Source organism: Balaenoptera borealis (assembly GCF_965194805.1).
Source record: "Balaenoptera borealis genome assembly, chromosome: 3".
Classification (NCBI taxonomy): domain Eukaryota; kingdom Metazoa; phylum Chordata; class Mammalia; order Artiodactyla; family Balaenopteridae; genus Balaenoptera; species Balaenoptera borealis.
The window spans coordinates 4,201,516-4,222,791 of NC_138866.1; the positions used below are offsets into that span (position 1 = coordinate 4,201,516).

General features: G+C 62.7%; 1 protein-coding gene and 1 long non-coding RNA gene across 6 annotated transcripts in view; one reads left to right on the plus strand and one right to left on the minus strand.

Moving 5' to 3' along the window:
- The window catches only part of BEGAIN (brain enriched guanylate kinase associated), a 45,682-nt gene extending 24,406 nt beyond the window's left edge, over positions 1 to 21,276 (plus strand). The window contains exons 3-8 of one of the 5 annotated variants that reach the window (XM_082385847.1): positions 8,471 to 8,560; positions 12,525 to 12,686; positions 13,881 to 13,947; positions 14,402 to 14,509; positions 16,890 to 16,973; positions 17,922 to 21,276. In XM_082385847.1, the coding sequence (XP_082241973.1) occupies positions 8,471 to 8,560; positions 12,525 to 12,686; positions 13,881 to 13,947; positions 14,402 to 14,509; positions 16,890 to 16,973; positions 17,922 to 19,289 (1,879 nt within the window). In that variant the 3' untranslated portion in view covers positions 19,290 to 21,276. Of the gene's footprint in view, positions 1 to 8,470; positions 8,561 to 10,976; positions 11,627 to 12,524; positions 12,687 to 12,986; positions 13,115 to 13,880; positions 13,948 to 14,401; positions 14,510 to 16,889; positions 16,974 to 17,921 lie in introns of those variants that run through there. The other 4 variants (XM_082385849.1, XM_082385848.1, XM_082385850.1 and 1 more) reach the window with 4 other exon arrangements.
- Positions 1,387 to 8,461, minus strand: LOC309625816. The gene is made up of 3 exons (XR_014242767.1): positions 4,406 to 8,461; positions 3,380 to 3,616; positions 1,387 to 2,716 (listed from the first exon to the last, which is right to left on the minus strand). It is a non-coding gene; the product is annotated as an uncharacterized lncRNA (long non-coding RNA).

Genomic DNA, 21,276 nt, shown 5'->3' on the forward strand with positions numbered 1-21,276 from the left:
CTGCATCCCTCGACAGGCCCACTGAGGCTCTGGAGGCGTTGCCCATCAGGGCGCCGGTGTCAGGGACAAGGCCTGGGTGTCTCTCTTGAGCGATGGAGCTGCCGCTACCTGACATGGGAAGGATGGAGATGGGGCAGGTGGGGATGCACGAGATGTCTGTGGGATGGGTGCCCGGGAGCAGGTATCCTGGGATCCTCAGCCCTTGTGGCAGACAGCATGGGGGTGCCCTGCCAGGGCAGGGGGTTGCGCCTCTGTGTCCTGTGTCCTGGCCGGAGGGGCTGCCCTGGGGAGGGTTCTATCCTGGCTCCCATGCTCACTAGCCGGGTGCCCTTGAGAAAGGCCCTGGCCCTCCAGGCCACAGTTCCTTCATCTGTACAATGGGTAGCATCCCCCCTCCCTGCCAGGCCTTGGGTGAGGATTCAACGAGGGGACTGTCAAGGGCACACAGTAGGTCTCACTGGGTGATTGAATGATTGAATGGGGGTGATCTCGGGGGAAGCTTCCAGAGGAGGTGATGGTCACAGGTGTCCTTTGGGCTTTGGTTACTGATGGGGAAACTGAGGCCCAGAAAAGCAGCCTCCTTCCTCGGCCCCAGTGCCTTGCAACCACCTGCTGCTGCTAAAATCTATCATCATAACGCCAGTTCTTTTCTTCCAGACTCAGTTTGGCCCCCAGGACTGTCTCCTGTGGGTGTGGAGAGGTGCGGGGTAGGTGAGGCAGTGAGGGCAGAGGGACCAGGGACCAAGGGCGTCCCGGAGGGGCCCAGGGGCACATAGAGAGCGCCAGGATGGGGCAGGCCACCCTATGCCCTGTGCTCCGGGGTCATCAACAAGCCTCCCACAGCCCTGATTACCTTTATGATCCCCAGAATTCCGGGAAACAGGCCCCACCGCCGATCCAATTAATGCGTGCCCGTGTCTGTGGTGGGGTGGTCAAATTAGTGGAGCCAGCGTGGGTTCCGTGGTGGGCAGTAACGAACCCGACCATCAGAGTGTGGAACGGCAGCCTCTTCTCACCTGGGCTCCAGGGCAGCGTGGCAGGCGCTGGGAGGTTCATCTGGGAGCCCGGCGGGGAGCTCCTCACCAGCGGTAGGACCACACCACCCACCCGTCCTCCCCGCGGACGCCCCCTGAGCACAGATTCTGGGCAGAGAGCAGGTGTGGCCTCGGGGCAGAGGAGGGGTCCAGGGCCAAAGTGTGCACAGTCCCGCCCTCCAGGTCCCCCCAGTCTGGGGGGAAGAAAAGAGAGTAGATAAGCAGCAGTGCTGGGCTGGGTGCTGGGAAAGACGAGGCCAGGCAGGGGTGCCCCAGGAGCCCCAACACAGCCAGAAAGGGGGCCTTGGGGGCTTCTGGGGCCCGCAGTGTGGCTGGCCCTATCTCTCCTGAGGCAGCCTCCTTAGGACTCCCTGTCCCGACTCACCCACCAGAGGGACAGCCCCAGGCCGGAGCCTGTCGCCAGTCCTTTCCACTGTGGAGCTCCCCAGGGGCTCCCGGCGCCCCGAGCAAGGGGACCGGACACTTGGCCCGCACTCAGGGCCAGGCGCTCTTGGCCTCCTGCCAGCTGACCCAGACCTGGGCTCTGGCCACACTCATCTCCCGGCCTTTGCCCAAGCTGTGTTTCCCGCACAGATAGCTGGCCTTCTTCATGACGGGCACGGGATGACCTCTCCTGCCGGTGCTGGAGGCCCTCCTCCATGGGGTCACCTCTGTCTCCGTACTCGGGCTGCCAGATAAAGTACAGAATGGCCAGTGAAATTTAAATGAATTTAAATAAATGTCACTGGGCATCCTCTGCTTTATCGGGCTCCCCGATTTCAATAAACAGCTGGATGCTTATTTAGTGTAAGTACTTCCATGCCATGTTTTGCACATACTTACACTGAACACTCATTATTGACCTGAAATTCAAAGTTCACCCTCTCATGATCATTTCAGGGGGCTCAGCGCTTACGGAAATCAGAGAGCAACTTCTTCTGGCAGAGCCAGACAAACAAAACCAAACCCCTAAAGCCCCTGACCTCAGAGGCAAGGAACAGCCCAAAGCCCTGGAAGCTGCAGAGGGGAATCCGGGTTGCTTGTCAGGAGGCCTGCAGCCTGTTGACCCGGGGTGGCGCTTTCTCCCTCTGAGCCTCAGGTTGCTCATGTGTAAAATGCATTCACTCTGTGTTTTTCATTCATTCAGCGAATGTTTATTGGGCCCTCCTGGTTGCCAGGCTCTGCTGCAGGGTCTGAGGACCCAGCAGGGAACGAGGCAGACAGCAATCCCTGTCCTGGGGAGCTGCCACTCCACGGGGTGAGGCCAGGGACACACAGGCCCGGCAGGGAAAGAGGGAGAGAGGATGCCTGCAGAGCGTAGGAAAGGCCTCGCCAAGAAAGTTGCGTTTGAATGTTGAGTGGAGGAGAGGGGCAGCCGTGGGGTATCTGGGAGACAGATCCAGGCAGAAGAACAGCAGGTGCAAAGGCCCTGAGGCAAGGCCATGCTGAATGCGGCTGGAAGGTGAGGTCCAGGGGGCAATGGGAAGGCCACCTGCCATCAGGTGATCAGCGTGAACACGTTGGGCTTGACCCTAGCGATGTAGGAGCTGTGGGGGGGGGGTGGATTGGACTTAGCCTTCAACAGGACCCCTCTGGCTGAGAGCAGGTGAGGGCAGGAGCCGGTTAGGAGGCTGTGCAGCAATCCCGCGCAAGAGAAGTCGGACTCAGGGTGGCGGGTGGCGCTGGAAAGAGAAAAAGAGTCAAGGGTGCCTCCAGGCTCGGGGAGGAGCGCTGGCCCTGATGGGGCGGGGCAGGGATTGGGGAGCACCGGCCTTGCTGGGGCGGGGCAGGGATTGGGGCGGGAAGGCTGTGGATTTGGGGAGGGCGAGCGGAGAGGAATACAGTGGGCCCTGCAGGTCTGTGCCGCCTGCGAGATATCCAAGCAGAGATGGAGGCAGCAGAGGGTATGCACACCTGGAGTCGGGGAGACACAAATTTGGGGGCCCTCAGTGGAGCGATGGTATTTGTGGCTGGGGTCACCATGGGGTGAGTGTACCCAGGGAAGGAGAGAGATTGGAGGCACTGTTCCTGGGTCCTGCTGGTTAGGAGGTCAGGGAGAGGAGGACCACCCGCAGAGGAGGCTGAGAAGGACGGCCAAGTGAGGATGGTGTTTGCAGGAGGAGGGAGGGGTCGACCGTGCCGTTGGCCGCTGAGGGCTCAGGTCACGTGAGCACTGAGATCAGGGACTGGCAAGAGCTGATTCGGCAGCGTGGAGGGGACACGAGCCAGGTTGGGTATCGGTCCTGGCAGGATGGGTGCAAGGACAGGCAACGTTTCTTGGAGCAGAGATTGAGGACAGGTCCTGGAGGGTCAGCAGAGGCTTGTTCTCAATATGGCAAGCGTACCTGCATGTTCTTGTGCCGGAGACAATGATCCAGAAAAGAGGGAAAAGTTGGTGGTCTGGGGAGTGAGGGGAGAGTAGCTGGAGCCGCGCCTGGAGTGGGCGGAGGGGCTGCCTGGCGGGTTGTCTATAGTAACAGGCGGGCAGATGCTGGTAGGTGGGGAGACCTGGCGGTGGCATCTGCGGAAGTTCCCTTGGGGTGGCTTCTTTTTTCCCATGGAAGAGGAAGCGAGGTCATCAGCTGTGAGTGGCGGTGCGGGAGGAGGCGTTGGGAGGTTGAACAGAGAGGAGAAAGTGAAGGAACGGAACAGGGGATGTGGTAAGGTTCCTGGGTCAGTCTGCCGGATGAGCAGAAAGGGAGGCCTGTCCGCTCGGCCGTGTGACTTCCTGCCATCTGTACAGGTGCAGGCGCCGAGTCTATGGAGAGCTGGCCCTAACCAGAGTGGGGTTTGGGAGGTCAGGGAGGGCTTCTTGGAGGAGGTAAATAGAATGAACTAAAGAACAGGGGAGGGGATGTTCTGAGCAGGAGGGGCATTATGTGCAAAGGCCCAGCGGTGACTCTGCAGCTGCTCCGCCCACTTGCCCAGGTTGCTCTGCTTTGTCCTGGCCCCGAGCACCCCTGGGTCCACCCACCCACTGAGGGCTCACAGGCTGCAGTGCCGCCAGCTCCCAGCACGTGGTTCTGCCTTGATGGGGGTGGGGGGAGGGGGGCGGTGGGAGCAGGGCTGCAGCCGCCTGATAAGATGAGGCGGAGGCGAGATGAAATGTTCCCTGCGGCGTCTCCCGTCTCCTGTCCCTGGGCAGGAGAGCAGTGGAGCGGCCATGTCACCGGGCCACGAGGAGGGAAGAGGGACTGGTTCCACTGGACAACCTCGGCCAGCAAACCAGGAGAGAGCAGGGCCTGAGCAGGCGTAGAGTTTGAGATCACCCCCTGTCTGGCTTGAGCGGGTGACCCCTCCTGGCTGTGGGCCCCCAGGCCAGCCCTGTGACAGTCCCCTCCCCCAGTACACACGCACACCCATGCACGCACCTGCACGCTGTTGCACAATGGCCTGGCGTGTCCAGAGTCCCCTTCTCCATGCACGTGGTGTTGCTGGTGAAACTGCTGCAGAGTCAGCCGAGGGGCTGCCCAGGGGCTGGGCAGGCGTGTCTGAGCCACAGACCAGTGCCAGCCAGATGCCCAGAACTGTCTTCCTCCAAGGAGAAGCTCACGGCCCACCAGGAAGCAGGATGATGTGTGGGAGACAGTTCAAGGGAGAGTCTAAAGGGCTGCGATTTGCACTAAAATCTGGCATCTCAACGTGAGGGGAGGAACAGCTGGCCCAGTGTTGAACCCCAGGAGGGCTGTGTGACGTCATCGCCATGAACCTCAGTTTACTCATCTATCATATGGGTGTGGTGCACGCCTCCCTCACAGGGTGGCCTGAGACTAGATGAGTAGGTATGTGTGGGCACCTGGGGCAGGGCAGGCCCTCGGCAGGTGCTGGGGGTGTTGGTTAACCATTCATGCCCACCTGCCCCTCGAGAAAGGTCCTGAGTAGGTTCCTAGTGGGGACACAGGATGGAATCAGTGCAGCAGTGATCAAGTTCAAGGGAAATAGAGAAAGACTGTTTGTTCTGAGACACAGAAAAGTGGTGGCCACCAAGCATGGGGGCACAGGCCAGGGCACGAGGGGCCTCGGCAGGGACGAGGGGGCTCTGAGACCCTGCAGGGGTTGTCTCTGGCTCCTTTTGTGGAAGGATGGTGGCACCAGACCTTCTACAGGGAGACTCAGAGATGATGCCAGCATGGGGCAGGGACAGAGGCTCTTCTGCAGGGACCCGCCCCCAGGCCCACGCAGGGCATCCCAAGTGTCTGATGCGGTGGTCCCAAGGTGCCCACTGGAGGCCCACCTGGGAGAGGACCAGCTGGGTCTGAGCAGGTCTGGGGGCAAAGACCTTCTCCCAGGGCTGGGGTCACCTTGGCCAAGGTGGCCCGTCAGCGGTAGCTCTGAGGGTGGTTCTATGGTGTCCTTCTCCGCCGGGCATTGCCCTTGACACTGGGAGCCGGCACGAGTCCCTGTGCCATGAGTTCCAGGGTGTCGGCCCCTGCGGGAGGGTGAGAGGCCAGTGGGGGAGGGGCTGGGTGCTCTGCTCCACACCAGCGCCTCAGGGGAGCAAGGAGGACTTGGGGGTCTTATCCCCCCCCATTTATCCAACCTCAGAGTAGGCCCCGGGGATATAAAAATGCACCGGACCTTGCAGCCCCGGAGAGAAGATCGGCTTCTCTCCTGCAGATGTTTCTGCAGCTGTTCACGTAACACGTGTTGCTGGTCACTGGCTCCACGTGGGCACAGCACGGGGCACTGGGACGAGTAGGTGAAGGAGGGAGGTGGTCCCAGGGGAGGGCATGCAGGTCCCCAGGTCGTTGTCCCCGCAGGAATGAGAGAGAGTGGAGGAGGGAAGGCTGTCCCTGGCGGCAGGGGCCTGAGAGGGAAGGTACCTGGCCGAGAGGACGGCGAGGACAAAGGCCCTGAGGTGGAAAGGAAGGGGCTCAGGGTAACTCGGGCACAGCCTGGAGCCAGCGTGCGGGAAGGGAGCCAGCGCAGGGCGAGGTGTGCGCCGTGGGGGGTCTGAGGGGACGGGGACTTGGGGGAGGAATCTTGGGGAATTTTGCCCAGAGGCGGGAGTGGTCTGGCTGGGTTTCATGACCTGCCGTCTGGCGGATGGCGGAGACCGGACTGGGGGCCAGCATGGAGCAGGAGACCGGGCCCCGGGCGCTCAGAGATGAACAGGACAGGGACTCAGCCCCAGTGATGCTCCCTGGCGGGCAGGCCGGGGCGGGATGGGTGTCAGGGTCCCACCAGCAAGCCCTGGGTGGGGAGGAGTTAACTTGAGCGGGAAGGAGTGAGTGCCATCCTGGCAGAGGGGACACAGGGACAAAGTCACCAAGGTGAGAAGCTGCCTGCAGCATGTGAAGAATGACAAGCAATTTGGTGTCACTGGAGCATGACTGGGGGCCGGAGCCTGAGCGCGGAGAGTGGGTGCGGAGACAGGCAGTGCCCTGGGGGTACCGCAGGGACCGGCTCCGGGTACCCAGGAGCCGGAGGGCGGACACTCCTTCAGCCCCACCCCGCCCCGTCACCACAGCCCACCGGGGAGCACCTCTGCCCCCAGGGACCTTGTTCACACCGCGGAGCAGGGAAGGGTGGCCCCGGACCCCACAGCTCACATGTCCTTCCTCCCCGGGCCCAGCACAGCATCACAGGCATCGGGGGATTTCAGCCGCATCCCAGACTTGCTGTGTGATCTTGCTTAACCTCTCTGGGCCCTAGTTTTCTCACCTCTAGGAAGAGTCGCTCCCCATGCCACAGGCTGGAAATGAGAATTTGCGTCAGAACAAGAGCGGTTGTCAGGGATAAATGCCTTGTGTGTGACCAGCGGCGGGGTCTGGGTCAAGTCACAGCCATGCCCCGCCCCCCCCCCCCCCCCCGCCCCGTTCTCTGTGCTTCCAGGCAAGCCCCACCCCTTCCCTGGGCCTGTTTCCCAGGGTCCCAGCCTCCCTTCTACTCTTCTGAGAACTCACCTGGCAGGAGTCCCCCGAGGAAGGGACTTCTGGGGTGGGGCCTCCCCCAGGGATTGCTGGCCTCAGCCGAGCCACCGAGGGGAGACTGGGTCTCTGGCTGCTCCCACGGGAACCGGCCAGTCCTGCCTCTCCTCTCCGTTCACTCAGCAGCATTGGGGTCACTGGCCAAGAGTGAACCCTGGGCCTGGAATTCCAAAGTCCAGTTCAAATGGAGATCAAACCGCTGCCTCTCCCCCCAACCCCTCCCCAAGCCCGGCCTGCAGAAGATCAGCCCAGGAGACCAGGGCCAAGGGCAGCCCATTTCACAGATGAGCAGATGGGGGCTTACGGAAGTGGTGATCGATGTGCAGCTCACGGCCCCGGGCTGAGAGCTTCCCTACCCGCCCCACCCCCACCCCAGCCTATCAGATCAACACTTTCAACCTTTTCTGGGGGGAGGGGCAAAATTTCATCCTTAGTAAATTTTTTTTTCTGTTTTTTTTCTTTTTTTTGAACTTAGTTCCCTGACCAGGGATCAAACCCGCGCCCCCTGCAGTGGAATCGCGGAGTCTTAACCGCTGGACCGCCAGTGAGGATTTTTCATCCTCACTGTAGGAAATATGACAAATCCAGAAAAATATAAAAGAAAATGTTTTAATGGCCCAGAATCCCACCACCCACCCCAAACAACATTAACATTCCTTCCCCTCCGTTATCTTGTGTGGCCGTCTGTACGCAGTTATTCTGTAAATGGGATTGTGCTGCCCTTTCTCTTAACACATACACTTGCCCGTGTCTCTAAGCCTTGTCTGGACGCCTGATGTCTGGGGCAGCGTCCTCTCATCAGATTTCTGCTCTGGCTCCGGGGCCAGCCAGGCCACCGGGAGCCCTCCCTGGAGAGACTACAGGAAGGGGGCGACCAAGCCGACTCGCGCCTAAAGCTCTGATGTACATCCCGTTGCCCCCAAGCAGGGTGGCACCATGGGGCTGGGGTGGGTCATCCACCCACCTCTGTCCCACCCCCCGCCCAGCCCAGACAGGCCACAGGCAGGGTGAGTGAGAAGGGGTCCCAGGAGGGGTGAAGTGGGTCCTGTCCTGGACCCCTAACATCCACTAGGTCCCACAGCCTCCAGAATACCCCACTGGTGTCCGTCAGCAGAGGTCGGGGGTCACACTCCCTCCATCCTCCTTGCCTCCCAGGCTCTCTGACCCACGGGTCCTGCAAGGAAGGAGCAGTAGCCGGACAGAAACCTGGAGGTGGGGGGAGCCTGCCCGCCATGACTCCCCTCTGAGGCTGAGATGGGGATGCAGGCCTGGGGTGGGGACCCTGCCGCCGGTGGGACTCGGTGCCAGCAATGCACTCAGGCAGCCAGGGCTGGCAAGCACCTACCCCCCGGCTCCTACGCTCCTACCCTGCCATCATGCTGATGACAAGGAGCTCTCCTGCCGGTGGGGGACGATCCCCCAACTCTCTGTGACTGTGTGCCCATGGCGGGCCCGGTGTGGCCCCCCGGTCCCCGTTCTGAGCAGCTCTGTCCTCTTCACCCACAGGCTGCGCAGCCCCTGGGTGCCCTCGTGCCTCGGGCAACCCCGCGTCCTGCAGGGCCGACTGGCCAGGTCCTCGCCCTCGCTCTGGGACAGGTAACACACCTGTTGTCTCCCCGGCTCCTCGGTGTCTCTGCGTCTGTCCCCAGACGTCCGTCCCGCATCTGCATCAACTCCCCCGAGAAGGCCCAGAGGGGGAGGGTGTCGGCTGCCAGCACACCCTCGCCATTGCTTCCCGGCCATCTGGTCTTGGAGGCGAGGCCCCGGTGTCCCCACAGACCAGCCCCGGGCTCGGTCCTCGGGCTCAGGCCTCCGCTGAGCGGCCAGAGGGGCTCCTGGTGGGAGGCAGGCGGGGTCCCACTCTGTGCCGAGGGAGCTCATCTTTCTTCCCTGTGAGGTGGGAAAGCCTTGCTTCCTGCGGGCAAGGAGGGAACCACGAAGCACGCACCCACCTGCACACACCCTGCCGGGTTAGGCCAGATACTGATCAATTCACCAGGACCCAGGTCAAAGCGAGGTGACCCCCACCCCCCGGGCAGCAGTCTGAGCAGGGCTTCCCGAGCCCCCTGGCCGGGAGGGTGGCCCTGATCTGGAGGGTGGGGCATGAGGGATTTCCAGGCCCTCCCTGTGCATCTGTTGAGGGGCCCCCTGAGCCAACTCCACAGCAGGGGGAGGCAGAGGCACTGAGCATTCCCCCCATGGCGCCTGCCCCTGGCATCATCTCTTGGCGGTTCTGATGACCCGGGGAGTGCAGGGACCACAGTGACAGCCCTGCTCCCTGAGGGCGGGTGCTCCAGTGTGTGGGTGCACACATCCCCGTTTTACAGATGTGGAGACTGAGGCTGAGGTCAGGCAGGGCTCGGGCAAATGCCCTGGGAGGGAAAGGCAGGAAAGGATGGTGGTACCACACAGGTGACCGAAGGCCTCAGGGTGCCCAGCCCAGGGCCCTCCCTGGACCAGGCAGGGGAGGGGACATGTCCAAAGCTCTGGAGTAGTTGATTGCCAGGACTTGGTGACGGGCTGTGAAGGGTGGCCACAGGCAAGAGGGGTCACCGCGGCCTCTCAGGGTCTGACTGGGGACGGATGGCAGCTGTGACCTTCCCGGGGGTGGGGAGCATAGGGGGCAGAGAAGAGTCAGCACTGGCACACTGGGTGTGAGGTGCCTGTAGGCCTTCTGGGAGGAAAGGCCGGTGGGTGGCTGGACATGGAGGGCAGTAGAGCCCTAGAGAGAGGTCGGGGCTGCAGATGGAGGCCCGGGAGGGGTTCGTGTGTGGCTGGGCACAGAGGACCTTCGGCCTGAGATGTGTGGGGAGGCCCTGCAGATGTAAACCAGGGCCCTGAGGATCAGCCTGGGCGACGGAGCTCGAGTGGCAGAGGTGGGGAAGGCGTGGTGGGGCACCGGGGTTGGCGCTGCTGCGACCGAGGGACCAGGGAGGCGTGTCCAGGACCGGGGCCCAGGTGCCTCCAGCAAGCGGGCAGGGGGACGAGGAGGAGGCGCGGGCTGGGGGCTGTGCCAGCCCAGGGCTGGACCGGCTGCGGCTGAGGGGTGGGTGGGTGGTTGGGTGTGAGGGGCTCAGGAGGTGAGAGCAGTACTTGAAGGGTGGTGGGACAGAGCCGCCCAGTATGTCTGGAAGGCCATCCGGAGGCCAAGGGTAAACTGAGGCTCGGGTGGGCCGGCTCGATGAAGCTGGCTGCCGTGTGAGCGGGAGGTCACAGCTCAGATGCCCGTCTGGCGGGTCCCGGCTCTGCTCGGAGCCCACCCCACAGCCCTGTCATTTTTCCTCCTACACTTGCCTCGTTGGTGAACCTGTTCCCTTGTTCATTGTCTGTCTCCCCTCGAGACTATAAGCTCCGCGGGGCGGGGACCACTTTTTTCTCATTCGTGCTGTGAGGCGCAGGGAACAGGGCGGGACAGGGCAGGAAAGGAAGGAAGGAGGGTGACGGGTGGATGCATCGTAGGGGGATACGGCTGGGTCACGTCAGGGGTGGACAGTCTTGACGGCAGGGTCCGAGCTGTGGCTGCAGGCGGGTGACCAAGGTGGGGGAGGGCGGGGGCTCAAGTGGCCCCACGGGTGCTCTCACCTCTTCCCGAGGGTGCGGACCCCGCCTGTACCCTGTGACCGAGGGCTGCGGGTGACCTGCAGCCCCTGCAGGATGACTGACTTCAGCGGCCGCCGCCCCACTCCCACGCCTGACCCCGTGTGTGCAGGGGGCCCTGGGTGACATGGGGGAGCCCCCAGGAAGCTCGCCAGCCCCCTGGGGAGAAAGGCCTGGGCCGGCGGCAGTCTGGGACCTGAAGCTGCAGGGGGCTTAGGGTGAGTCAGTCAGGCGTGCTGCCTGGAGGAAGCGGCAGGGCCTGCTTGGCAGACATGGGCGGGCACTCTGCCACTGGTCTCCCTCCTTGCTTGTCACTCTGCATCTTCCTTGGAGACCAACTCTTGGGAGGACCCACCCCGCCCTTCTCTGAGGTTCTCAAAACATAGGCAACTCTTTATTTTTATTTACTTTTAAGAATGTAGACCTGGGCAGGAATCCAGGAAGACTTAATCGGGGTTCGCTGGGTGTGCGCCTATGGTAACACGTGTGGTTTACAGACAAGGCCCGAGACTGAAGCTCACTCTACCCCGGGCTCTGGAGGAAGCCTCCTGCTCGCCCACAGCAAACCCACCAGAAGTTACCATCCAAAGGGTCTTAGCTCCAAATGGTCCCCTGAGGAGGGCTGGACTTCCTCCAGCAAACAGTTGGCCCAGTCGGGCCCCTACTCCGACCTGGACACCTCTTTGAAGCCAGGGCTTTGTGTCCCCAGGGCAAGATGGGGACAGTCATAGGTGGATTGGGGGGGTGCATGGCGGGGACCAGCAGCCAGGTCTGTGTGATGGCAGGGCCCCTGCACACCCCGTGACACCATGGAGTTCACCTTCAGGCTGCACCATTCTGGGCTTTGTTGTGACTGTAGTGTAGGGGGTGACGGGGACAAAGTGCAGGGGGTGACAGGGGAAAAGTGCAGGGAGTGACAGAGCAAAGCGCACACCCAGGGCACTGAACGGCAGCTTGAACCTTAGCCTCACTCGTGGCTAACGGCCAGCAGAACTCCCCTGGTGCCCCTCACCCACCGGGCCGCTGTCCCTTCCCTGCAGAAATCAGCCCTCCCGGCTGTTAAAGGTGAGTCCTTCCCCCTTGGCCCCTTCTGCGTGCTCAGCCAGTCAAGGGAGAGGTGCCTCAGGTCAGCACATGGTTAGGTGCTCTCTGGGAGCTGGGCGGCTGCCGACAGGAGGGTGTGGCCCCTGCCCTGGTGGAGTTCACGGCCTGTCCCCTGGGTGTGGCCACACCTGTCCCTCCTGCCTTGTGCCCAGCGGTAGCTGATGTGAATTGATGGCATATGGCTCAGAGGGTGAATCATCCCGTTTCTGTTTCCTGAGCATGGGAACTCAGCGGCCCGGGGTCCCAGAGGAGCCCTCAGTCTGTGGGGAAAATGGAGCCTCAAGAGCCAAGCCTGGCTCTGGAAGGCTTCCTGGAGGAAGGGAGACATGAGCAGGCCAGTGGTTTTCTGAGTGTCTGATGCTCTGCGCAGCCAGCTGGCCACTGTGGCGGACGCTGCCTGGGCGTGGGGTATCCAGGCTCATCCTCTCCCTGGCCCAGAGGTCACACAGCCTGCTGGGACCACACAGTCGATTTGGGGAAGAGAGTCCTGGTCTAGGGTGTGGCACTACTGCCTCTGGGCCTCAGCGTCCCCAGCCAGCGCTGTAGAGGAGCAAAAGTCGGGGACCCTGTAAGCGGTGCCATCTGGAGGTCGGCTCCCAGACCGAGAGACTGGGTGCCGATGGGCGCTCTTTAAACCAAGGTCCTTTAAGCTGCCCCAAGCACTTGCCCCCCCACCCCCGCCCGCCAGTGCCAGACTGGCTCAGGGTCAGAGACCCTGAGCCCCGGGGCGGGGGCGGGGCGGTGTGCGTGCGTGTGGTGCGTGTGCGCGTGCGCTGGTGCGGCCGGGCGCACCCGTGCGCACCCACCGGCGCCTGGAGCTCAGCGCCGCGGCCCGGCCCGCCGCCGCGTGTCGTTGCAGCGCGCTGCAGGAGCAGAAGGGCGAGCTGCGCAAGCGGCTGTCCTACACCACGCACAAGCTCGAGAAGCTCGAGACCGAGTTCGACTCCACCCGCCACTACCTGGAGATCGAGCTGCGGCGGGCGCAGGAGGAGCTGGAGAAGGTCACGGAGAAGCTGCGCAGGTAACGGGGCGGGGCCAGGGAGGGGCGGGGCCTGCGGGGCGCAGGGCCGGCGACCTGCCGCTAGGAGAGCCCTGCCTCCCACCCGAGCTGGTGACCCCATTCGTACACGGGGAGTCCAAGGCTCAGCGAGGGCAAGCGGCTCTGACAGAGTCACGCTTTGTGCCAAGAGCTGCCAAACCAGGATCTGAACTGGCGCTGGCTACTGCCGGGTACAGGCTCTTCCCAGGCACCTCTGCGTCCCCTGCTCATTCCTTCTCGTATTTATGTGGTGGGGCAGCAGCATGACACAGAAGCAGCCATCTCCAGACCCAGACCCCAGCCACTGTCGCCTGGGTCTCTGACCGGAAAACGATGTCCAGCCTTGGAGGTGAACCAGCATTTAGAGACGGTTCCCTTGAGCAGCACAGCAGCCAGTGACAGCAGGCTAGGTGTGCGGGACCCTGAGCAATGACTCCCTTAAAAACAAAACTTCTGTAAACATCGTTCTGCACGTGTAAGATGGATATTCTTCTAAAAAATATTACACGCTTTCCAGGCTTCTTTTAGGAAGAATGTAAAGAAAACACAAACTTTGCTGTTGGCTTGGTTTGTTTTAAATGTTTATAGAGCATTAGATTTGCAGTGAGGCCGTTTGTCCCTTACTACTTAAGCACCTCCAGCCTCAGTTTCCCCACTCGCAAGACAGGGGCAATAACACTACACATAGGTTGTCGAGAGGATGGACACGGCCCCTTCCACCGTCACACCGCATGGCGGCAATGGCTTCCCACCCAACACTTGCCTCCATCTCAGCCTCTTCCAGGGGGAACCGTATCCTATTCACTGTGTGTCCCCAGCACTCACCCTAGGGCACATCACACAGTCTGAAGGTTAGATCCCTGCTAACCTGCTATTGAACTGTAAACCCTTTCGCCAGCCTTGTAAGGACTGTGTGTCAACTGTGAGTTAACCGACTCTGAGTGAGGACCCGACAGAGTCCCTTGTGAATAACAGGCCTTCCCTTCTCATCTACAGGGGTCCTCGGCCCTGGCCCAGGAAATGTTGCAACAAGTTAGCTTCAATCAGATGCTTTCTAGCACAGGAGCAGTTGGAGCAGGGTGGGGCCTGTGTTCAGCCCTCAGCGGGCTGTATGGCTACAGAGGCCGTGGGAGGGTGGGGCCTGGCACAGCAGTGACCTCAAGGCCTCCGTTCCAGGATTCAGAGCAACTACATGGCGCTGCAAAGGATCAACCAGGAGCTGGAGGACAAGCTGTACCGCATGGTGAGGGCACGCCACATCCCCCCTCACCCCAGCACTCCCAGCCCTGGGCCCCCAGCTCTGGAACCATGGTGAGGACCTCGGGCCTGGCGGTCATGCCCTTGCCAGTGAGGAGCTGGGCCAAAGGCCTCGTTTCCACCCCGCCCGCTCCCTGCTCCCCGGGGTTGGGCCGGTCCCACCTGTCTCTGCCCCGATTGGGTGCTCTCCAGCACTCACCTGTCACTGTGCCCACGGTGCAGAGCAGAGACTGAGGCTCAGAGGGGCAGTGACTTGCCCAAGGCCGTCTGGCTCCTCCCTGGCAGAGCGGGACTGGAACATGGGCTGCTCTGTGCTCTGACCCTCACGTGCCTTGGCCTCCAAGCTCCTCCTCATTGTCGGCTGCGAGGGGGGACCCAGGAGGCCCCAGGCCTTGGCCAACTGCTGAGCACCTCCCTCTTCTGCCGTCCCCCACCTCCAGGGCCAGCACTATGAGGAAGAGAAGCGAGCGCTTAGCCACGAGATCGTCGCCCTCAACAGCCACCTGCTAGAGGCCAAGGTGACCATCGACAAGCTATCGGAGGACAACGTGAGTGTCGGGCCCTTCTGACCCTGAGGGGCTGGCACAGGGCCGGGTGGACAGACGGGATGGTCAGGACCTCATGGAGTACCTGGGCAGTCGGGGAAGGACGGGGGCTGCCTCACAAACTGCATCCCGCGAGACCCTCCCCTGGAAGGAGATGGGACTTGAGATAGGGAGCATGGGGCCACGGTGTCCCGGTCAAGGCAGGGCTTCCTGACCCCAAGGTTGGGGCGTGGCCACTCAGGACTCCTGCCTTGGGCCCCTCGCAGTGGACATCAGAGTCCTGTGGCTACCCGTGGGTCCCGATTTCCAGGGTCCCGCGAGAAGGGCCCCGCTGCCCTCCACAGACCCGTCAGCTGAGCACACACTCACTGATTAGCATCTGCTCCTCGCCGGGCCAGACCCTACGAGGCTCTGAGAATACGTGTGAACAATACAGGCAAGCAAGTGCCCTGCCCACGTGGAGTTTACATCTGAGCAGGGGAGTGCGGAGGGCGGACAGTAAACAGGATAGATATGTCAACTGTGTAGTGACTTGGAAGTGCTAAATGCTGCAGAGAAAAATAAAGGAGGGGATGGTGCTGGGAGCTGCCAGTTGCAGGGTTAGGGAATCTCAGTCGGGTGCTTCTGGAAGAGGCTGCTGGAGCTGAGACCTGAAAGCGATGAGGGAGCTGGCCATGGGACAGCGGGGGAGGGAGAAAGAGCCACAGCGGCAAAGGTGGGTCTGAGTAACTTGAAGACCAGCAAAGAGACCAGAGGGGGCTCTTGTGGGGAGGAGAGGCCGAGGGTCTGAGATCAGAAGGATAACAGGAGACTGTATTGTATAGGCTCCTGTAGGAATCTGGGGGGTTTTTCTGAGTGAAGTAGGGAGCCATTGAAGGTTCTTGAACAGAGGGGTGGCCTGACTGAACTTACTCTTACTGGGCTCCGGTGGCTTCTCTGCTGAGGACAGACCGTAGAGGACAAAGCCATGAGTGGGAAGGTCAAGGAGACAGCAATCTGGGAGAAAGACCATGGTGGCTTGGCCAGGATGGCGGCCAGGGAGGTGGGAAGCGGGGGGGCTTGGATTCTGGTTATATTTTGAAGCTGGAACCAAAGTGATTGACCGATTTGGGATGTGGGTTATGAGAAGAAAACATGGGTCCAGCCCGACTGCAGGGGTCAGAGTCTGCAGGAAAGGAGCCACCTGCCGTCTCCTGGGCTGGGACCTTCTGGGGGAGACGTGGGAGGGGGCGGCAGGCGTGGGGCTGGAGCCGGGCCCTGGACAGCCAGGTGGAGATGCCACAGGTAGGAGACGGCGGAAGAGTGCACAGAGGTGAGGGGCGGCGCTCAGAAGACTGTTAACAACTTGGTGGCAGGTCTGGGCTGGCCAGACAGTGCCTGCAGCCCTCTGATGCCGGCGGCAGCCAGTCTGGGGCCTCACAGGAGCCCAGTTCTCAGCTCTCAATCATCTATACCCTTTCAGGGATGCATTGAAGGAGCGGGGGACCCGGGTTCCCTCCACTGTGCAGGCCAAGCCGGGGCACCAGCCTCAGTACAGAAGGTGGCGGGGCGGGAGCCTCCAGGACCAGGGTCGGGGGACGGCAGGGGTGCCCACGCCTTCAGCAGCTTACCTGAGCTGTAGGACGCCTGGGCCTGGTTGACTTGAGACTGTGGGAGCAGGTGGACCTCAGGGCCCATCGGTGGACCCCAGACCCCCCGCCCCCGTCAGAGCCCTGGCTGCAGAGGGTCCCTGGGCGGCAGTGGGAACCAAGGCCCAGCGGCAGGCACATGCAACAGAGATTTTCCAAAGATGAAACCAAATCCCCTCGATTCCTACTGTTTGCATCTGTTTTCAGCTCAGGAGGCTGAGCTGGTCCCCGCCCGGACCTGGGGTCACACAGGCCCTCTGCCCCCCACTCGCCCTGACCCTTGCCTGTCCCCGCAGTCACGCCCGTGTCCAGGCCTCACTCCGAGACGTGGGAGCGGCAGTCCCGTTCGTAGCCCCTCGCCGCTGCCGGCGCTCTCCACTGCGTTCCCTTGGGAGGCACTCAAAGGCCGAGGGCAGGGAGACCGGGGCCTGGTGTCCATGCCTGGGGCCTCCGGGACTTTAGGGCACATTGCGGGCCCTTCTTCTCCCACTGCCCCCCACCCTGTGGGAGCTTCCCACCCGGGTCAGTGGTGGGACCGCCTGGGAGGGCGCCCTCCACGCACCAGCGGCTCCAGGTCAGAGCAGGGGCCCCCGTTCTGCAGGCGAGAGTGTGAGGCCCAGAGAGGGTCCTCGTGCTGCCCACTGCACAGCTGGCTCTGCCCGCCGGTTTCCGCGTTGGCCACTGGGCACCGGTCAGGGTGGCAGCGACCTTGGCGAGGGGCGAGCCTGTGCAAAACAGCTTCTCTCGTCTTCCAGGAGCTCTATAGGAAGGACTGCAATCTAGCGGCCCAGCTGCTGCAGTGCGGCCAGACCTACGGCGGGGGCCGCGAGGTGTCCGAGGTAACGTCAGCCCCGCCCCGGCCAGGCCCGCCGCTGCCCCCCCCCCCCCACCGCCACTCGGGGCTCCTTCCTCGCAGGTCCCACCCTTGAGAGCGAAGGGGCTGGCTGCGCCCGAGTGCCCCGGCCCTGCTCGATCCCGCCGCGCCCTGGCCTCTCTGAGTACGTGGTGGAGGGACCGCCCCATACACACCCCCCCACCAGCCCGGACGGCCGGCACACTCCCCCCGTTTCCTCCGGGGACTGCTCCCGGCCCCCACCCGCTGTGTGAGCCTCCCCGAAACCCTGTGGTTTGGTTTGGGTACAATTCCTGACGGTGCTCATTTCAGAGATAAGAAACTGGCTTCACCCGGGAGTCACTGGGCCGAGGCCACAGGGCCCAGCCTCGGACCCGGGGCTCCCACCCCAGCCAGGCCGCCCCTCCCCTCACCCAGGCCTTTCCACCTTCCGTCTCCCCGAGCCTGGGCCACGCCTAAGACACTCACAAAATAGATCAAACAGTAGCGGGACGTCCCCCGCAGGGCACCAGGCGCTCCCGCGGGAACCGCTGGGCGCCTGGCCCTCAGTCTTTGTCGCATCTGTTTCTGAGTCTGTCTGGTCTGGGAGCACCCAGGCCACATGAGCGGGCCGGGGGTGCCCTCCCAGAGACCCTGGGGCTGGGAGAGCAAGTCAGCCCCTCAGGGGAAGGCCCGAGAGAGGCCCGAGTCAGACCCGGGTTCCAGCCTCCAGGCTCTGCGGTGCCCCACTGGAGTGGGCCGGGGTGGGTGGCGGTGACCAGGGGTTCTCAGGCACGTCCCCGGGAGCTTGTGAAATAGAGCCTCCCGGGCGTCGGCTCCAGCTGCTGGGATTCGAGAGGCCCTGGGCAGGTCCCCGGTCGGTCAGTCTCGGCTGCCACTCCTGGGCTGACCGTGACCCCCGTCCCCTCCTCCTCCTCGCGGCGTCCCATTCTAGCTGCCCTCAGAGTTCCAGGAGCGCGTGAGCCTGCACATGGAGCAGCAAGGCTGCGGCCTGCCCTCCCCGCTCTGCCGCCCGGCCTACGCTGACAGTGTCCCCCCCTGCGTCCTCGCCAAGGTGCTGGAGAAGCCAGACCCCAGCAGCCTGTCCTCCCACCTGTCGGATGCCTCAGCCCGTGACCTGGCCTTCCGCGACAGGCTGGAGAAGCCGGGCCCCCGGCCCCCCTACAAGGGGGACATCTACTGCAGCGACACAGCGCTCTACTGCCCCGAGGAGCGGCGCCGGGACCGGCGGCCCAGCGTGGACGGGCCCGTGACCGACGTGGGCTTCCTGCGCGCCCAGAATTCCACTGACAGCGCGGCCGAGGAGGAGGAGGAGGCCGCGGCGGCGGCCTACCCCGCGGGCTACCGGCACGAGGCCTTCGCGGGCTACGCGGCCTCGCTGCCCACGTCCAGCTCCTACTCGAGCTTCAGCGCCACGTCGGAGGAGAAGGAGCACGCCCAGGCCAGCACGCTCACCGCCTCGCAGCAGGCCATCTACCTGAACAGCCGCGACGAGCTCTTCGGCCGCAAGCCGCCTGCGGCCTACGGGAGCAGCCCACGCTACGCCTCGGCCGCGGCCGCAGTGGCCGCCCCGCTCGAGGCCGAGGCGGCCCCGGGCTTCGCGAGGACTGTGTCACCGTACCCCGCCGAGCCCTACCGCTTCCCGGTCTCCCCCGGCCCCCAGCCCGCCCTGATGCCCCCCAACCTGTGGAACCTGCGGGCCAAGCCGGGGTCGGCCCGGCTGGCTGCAGAGGACGTGCGCGGCCAGTGGCGGCCGCTGAGCGTGGAGGACATCGGCGCCTACCCCTTCCCGGCCGCCGCTGCCGCCGCCGCCGCCCCCCCTCCCGGCCGCGCCTCGCCCAGCGGCTTCAGCGACCGCTACTTTGGGGCCGGAGGCGGCCCGGGCGAGAAGGCCGAGGGCCGCGCCAGCCCCCTCTATGCCAGCTACAAGGCTGACAGCTTCTCGGAGGGCGATGACCTCTCCCAGGGCCACCTGGCCGAGCCCCGCTACCTCCGGGCGGCCGGTGACCTGAGCCTCAGCCCCGGCCGCTCGGCTGAGCCCCTGCCCAGCTACGCGGCCAGCGAGGGGGAGCGGGAGAGGCTCGGGGTGCAGCTGTGTGGCGCGGGCGGCAGCCCCGAGCCCGAGCACAGCCCCCGGAGCTCCAGGGATTCCCTGGAACCCAGCTCCATGGAGGCCTCCCCGGAGATGCACCCCGGCGCCCGCCTCAGCCCCCAGCCCGCCTTCCCTCGGACTGGCGGCTCGGGGCTCAGCCGCAAGGACAGTCTCACGAAAGCCCAGCTCTACGGGACCCTGCTCAACTGAGCGCCCACGTGCAGGCCTCGGCCGCGGCCACCCCGCACACCGGGTCCCGAGGGGCGCTGCCTCACCTCCCCGATACCCATCCTCCCGGCCCCGCAGACGAGGACCCCGTCGAGCCTGGGGGGGGGACCCCACCCACGTGTCTCGTCCGCCCCCGCACCGCCACGGTGGACCGTTTCTCACACAGCAACCTCCTTCCCCACCGGAGATGAGCAGCCCCCCTTTTATAAAGTGCAACTATTTTTGTAGAGCAAAAGGGTCTTTCTTAACGCACTCAGCCTCCAGCTCCCTGGATGGCAGCCTAGGCGTTTTCGACGCAACGCTCCTTGATTTTCGGGTGAGGGCGAGTGGGGCCTGCCCCCCAGAGGGAAGGACGGTGTCCTGCGGAGACCCCCCGCCAGCCAGCGACAAGGGAACCCTGACGCTCTGTCCACAAAGAGGGGAACTGGAACGGGTGGAGGGATGTGTAACGTTTTCAGCTGTTCTCGCCGTGTGGCCGATGACCACCCCCCAGCTCCCCCGTGGTCCGTAGTCCCGAGTGGGGCCGGTGCTCGTCCCCCAGTGTCCCGCTCCCCGGCACCACCTCGCTCTACCTCAGATGTAATGAGGCCCTCCGACCCCGGGTTCTGTAGCTTGCTTTCCTGTCGTCTGTGATGCATGCCCTGTCTCAGTACTGTATTTTGCATTCATTAATAAAAGACGTCGGTGGAAAGAATTTGGGTTTGGGTAGTTTCTTCTCCCCCCTGCCTTTTGATCTCAGGACGTGTGGCCCTGGGTGTCTCCCCCTGCCCTCCCCTCTCTGAGACCAGGGCAGCCTGATAATAACACTCCTCCCCCGCCCTGGCCCCGTGTCGTCCAGTGTTTGAATTCTTCCATTGTCTCAACCCGCTAAACGTTATTATTGCCATTTCATACAATGTTCCTTATAGACTTTGCTTCTGCCTCAAGATTTCCTTAGGATTTCCTTTAGTTCGGCTCTGCTGGTGACAAACTCTTCTGGGGTTTTTTTTCCTCTGAAGATGTCTTTGCTCCATTTCTGAAGGATATTCTCACTGGGGAGAATGTCAGCGGGGGTCTCTTTCCCTCAGTGCACAGAGATGTCCCCTGGCTTCCTGCTGGGGTGGGACTCACCATCAGTCCCCCCCTCCCCAGGAGCTGTTCCTTTGGTGCTAATCTTTTTCTCTCCAGCTGCGTAAGATCTTCCCTTTGACTTTGGTTTTCTGCAGTTTCCCTGAGGTGTATCTCGCTGTGGATTTCTCCTTGTTGGGAATTCACAGGGAGTCTTGTATCTGTGGATTGCTGTATTTCAGTAGTTGAGGAAAATCCTCAACTACTTAAACTATTTCTCCACCCTTCCCGCCTCCTGGGACTGCCATCAGAACCTTTGTGTCCTCTACCTCTGTGTCCCTGCCTCCTTAAGACCCACACCTCGGTGTCACCGTGCTCAACCTGCATTCTTCCAGGTCACTAATTCTCCTCTGCTGCGTCCATTCAGCTGCCAAACACAGCCACCAAGTTTTTAGTTTTAGTTATTAATGTTTTCCATTTCTAGAAGTTCTGTCTGGTTATTCTACAAACCCACTATGCCACTTTCTAATAGTTTCCTATTCCCTGGAGATATTTCCAAGCTTGTCTTTTGTTTCCTTAGAGCGGGCACAGCTGGCTCACTGTCTGGGTCTGACACGTCCATCAGGTGGGGTCTGTGTAGACCTGTTTATCTTGGTTCCTGCCCATGTCGCCTTGTTTCTTTGTGTGCCTGGTTTGAGCATGCTCATTGATGCCCTTGAGAAAGTACTTGTGAACGTTCTGCAAGGCCTAGGATGAAGGGCCCCTCCTCCAGGGGGCTTTACGTCTGCTTCTTCCAGGGGCTGGGCACTTCCCACTGGGAGGGGACCACCTCGGCCTAGGTGCACGCCTGAAGTTCTCCGGCCCACCCAGCTTCGTGTAGCTCCAGGGTGCCTGCACCTGACCTGCCCCTGCAGGCCCCGCT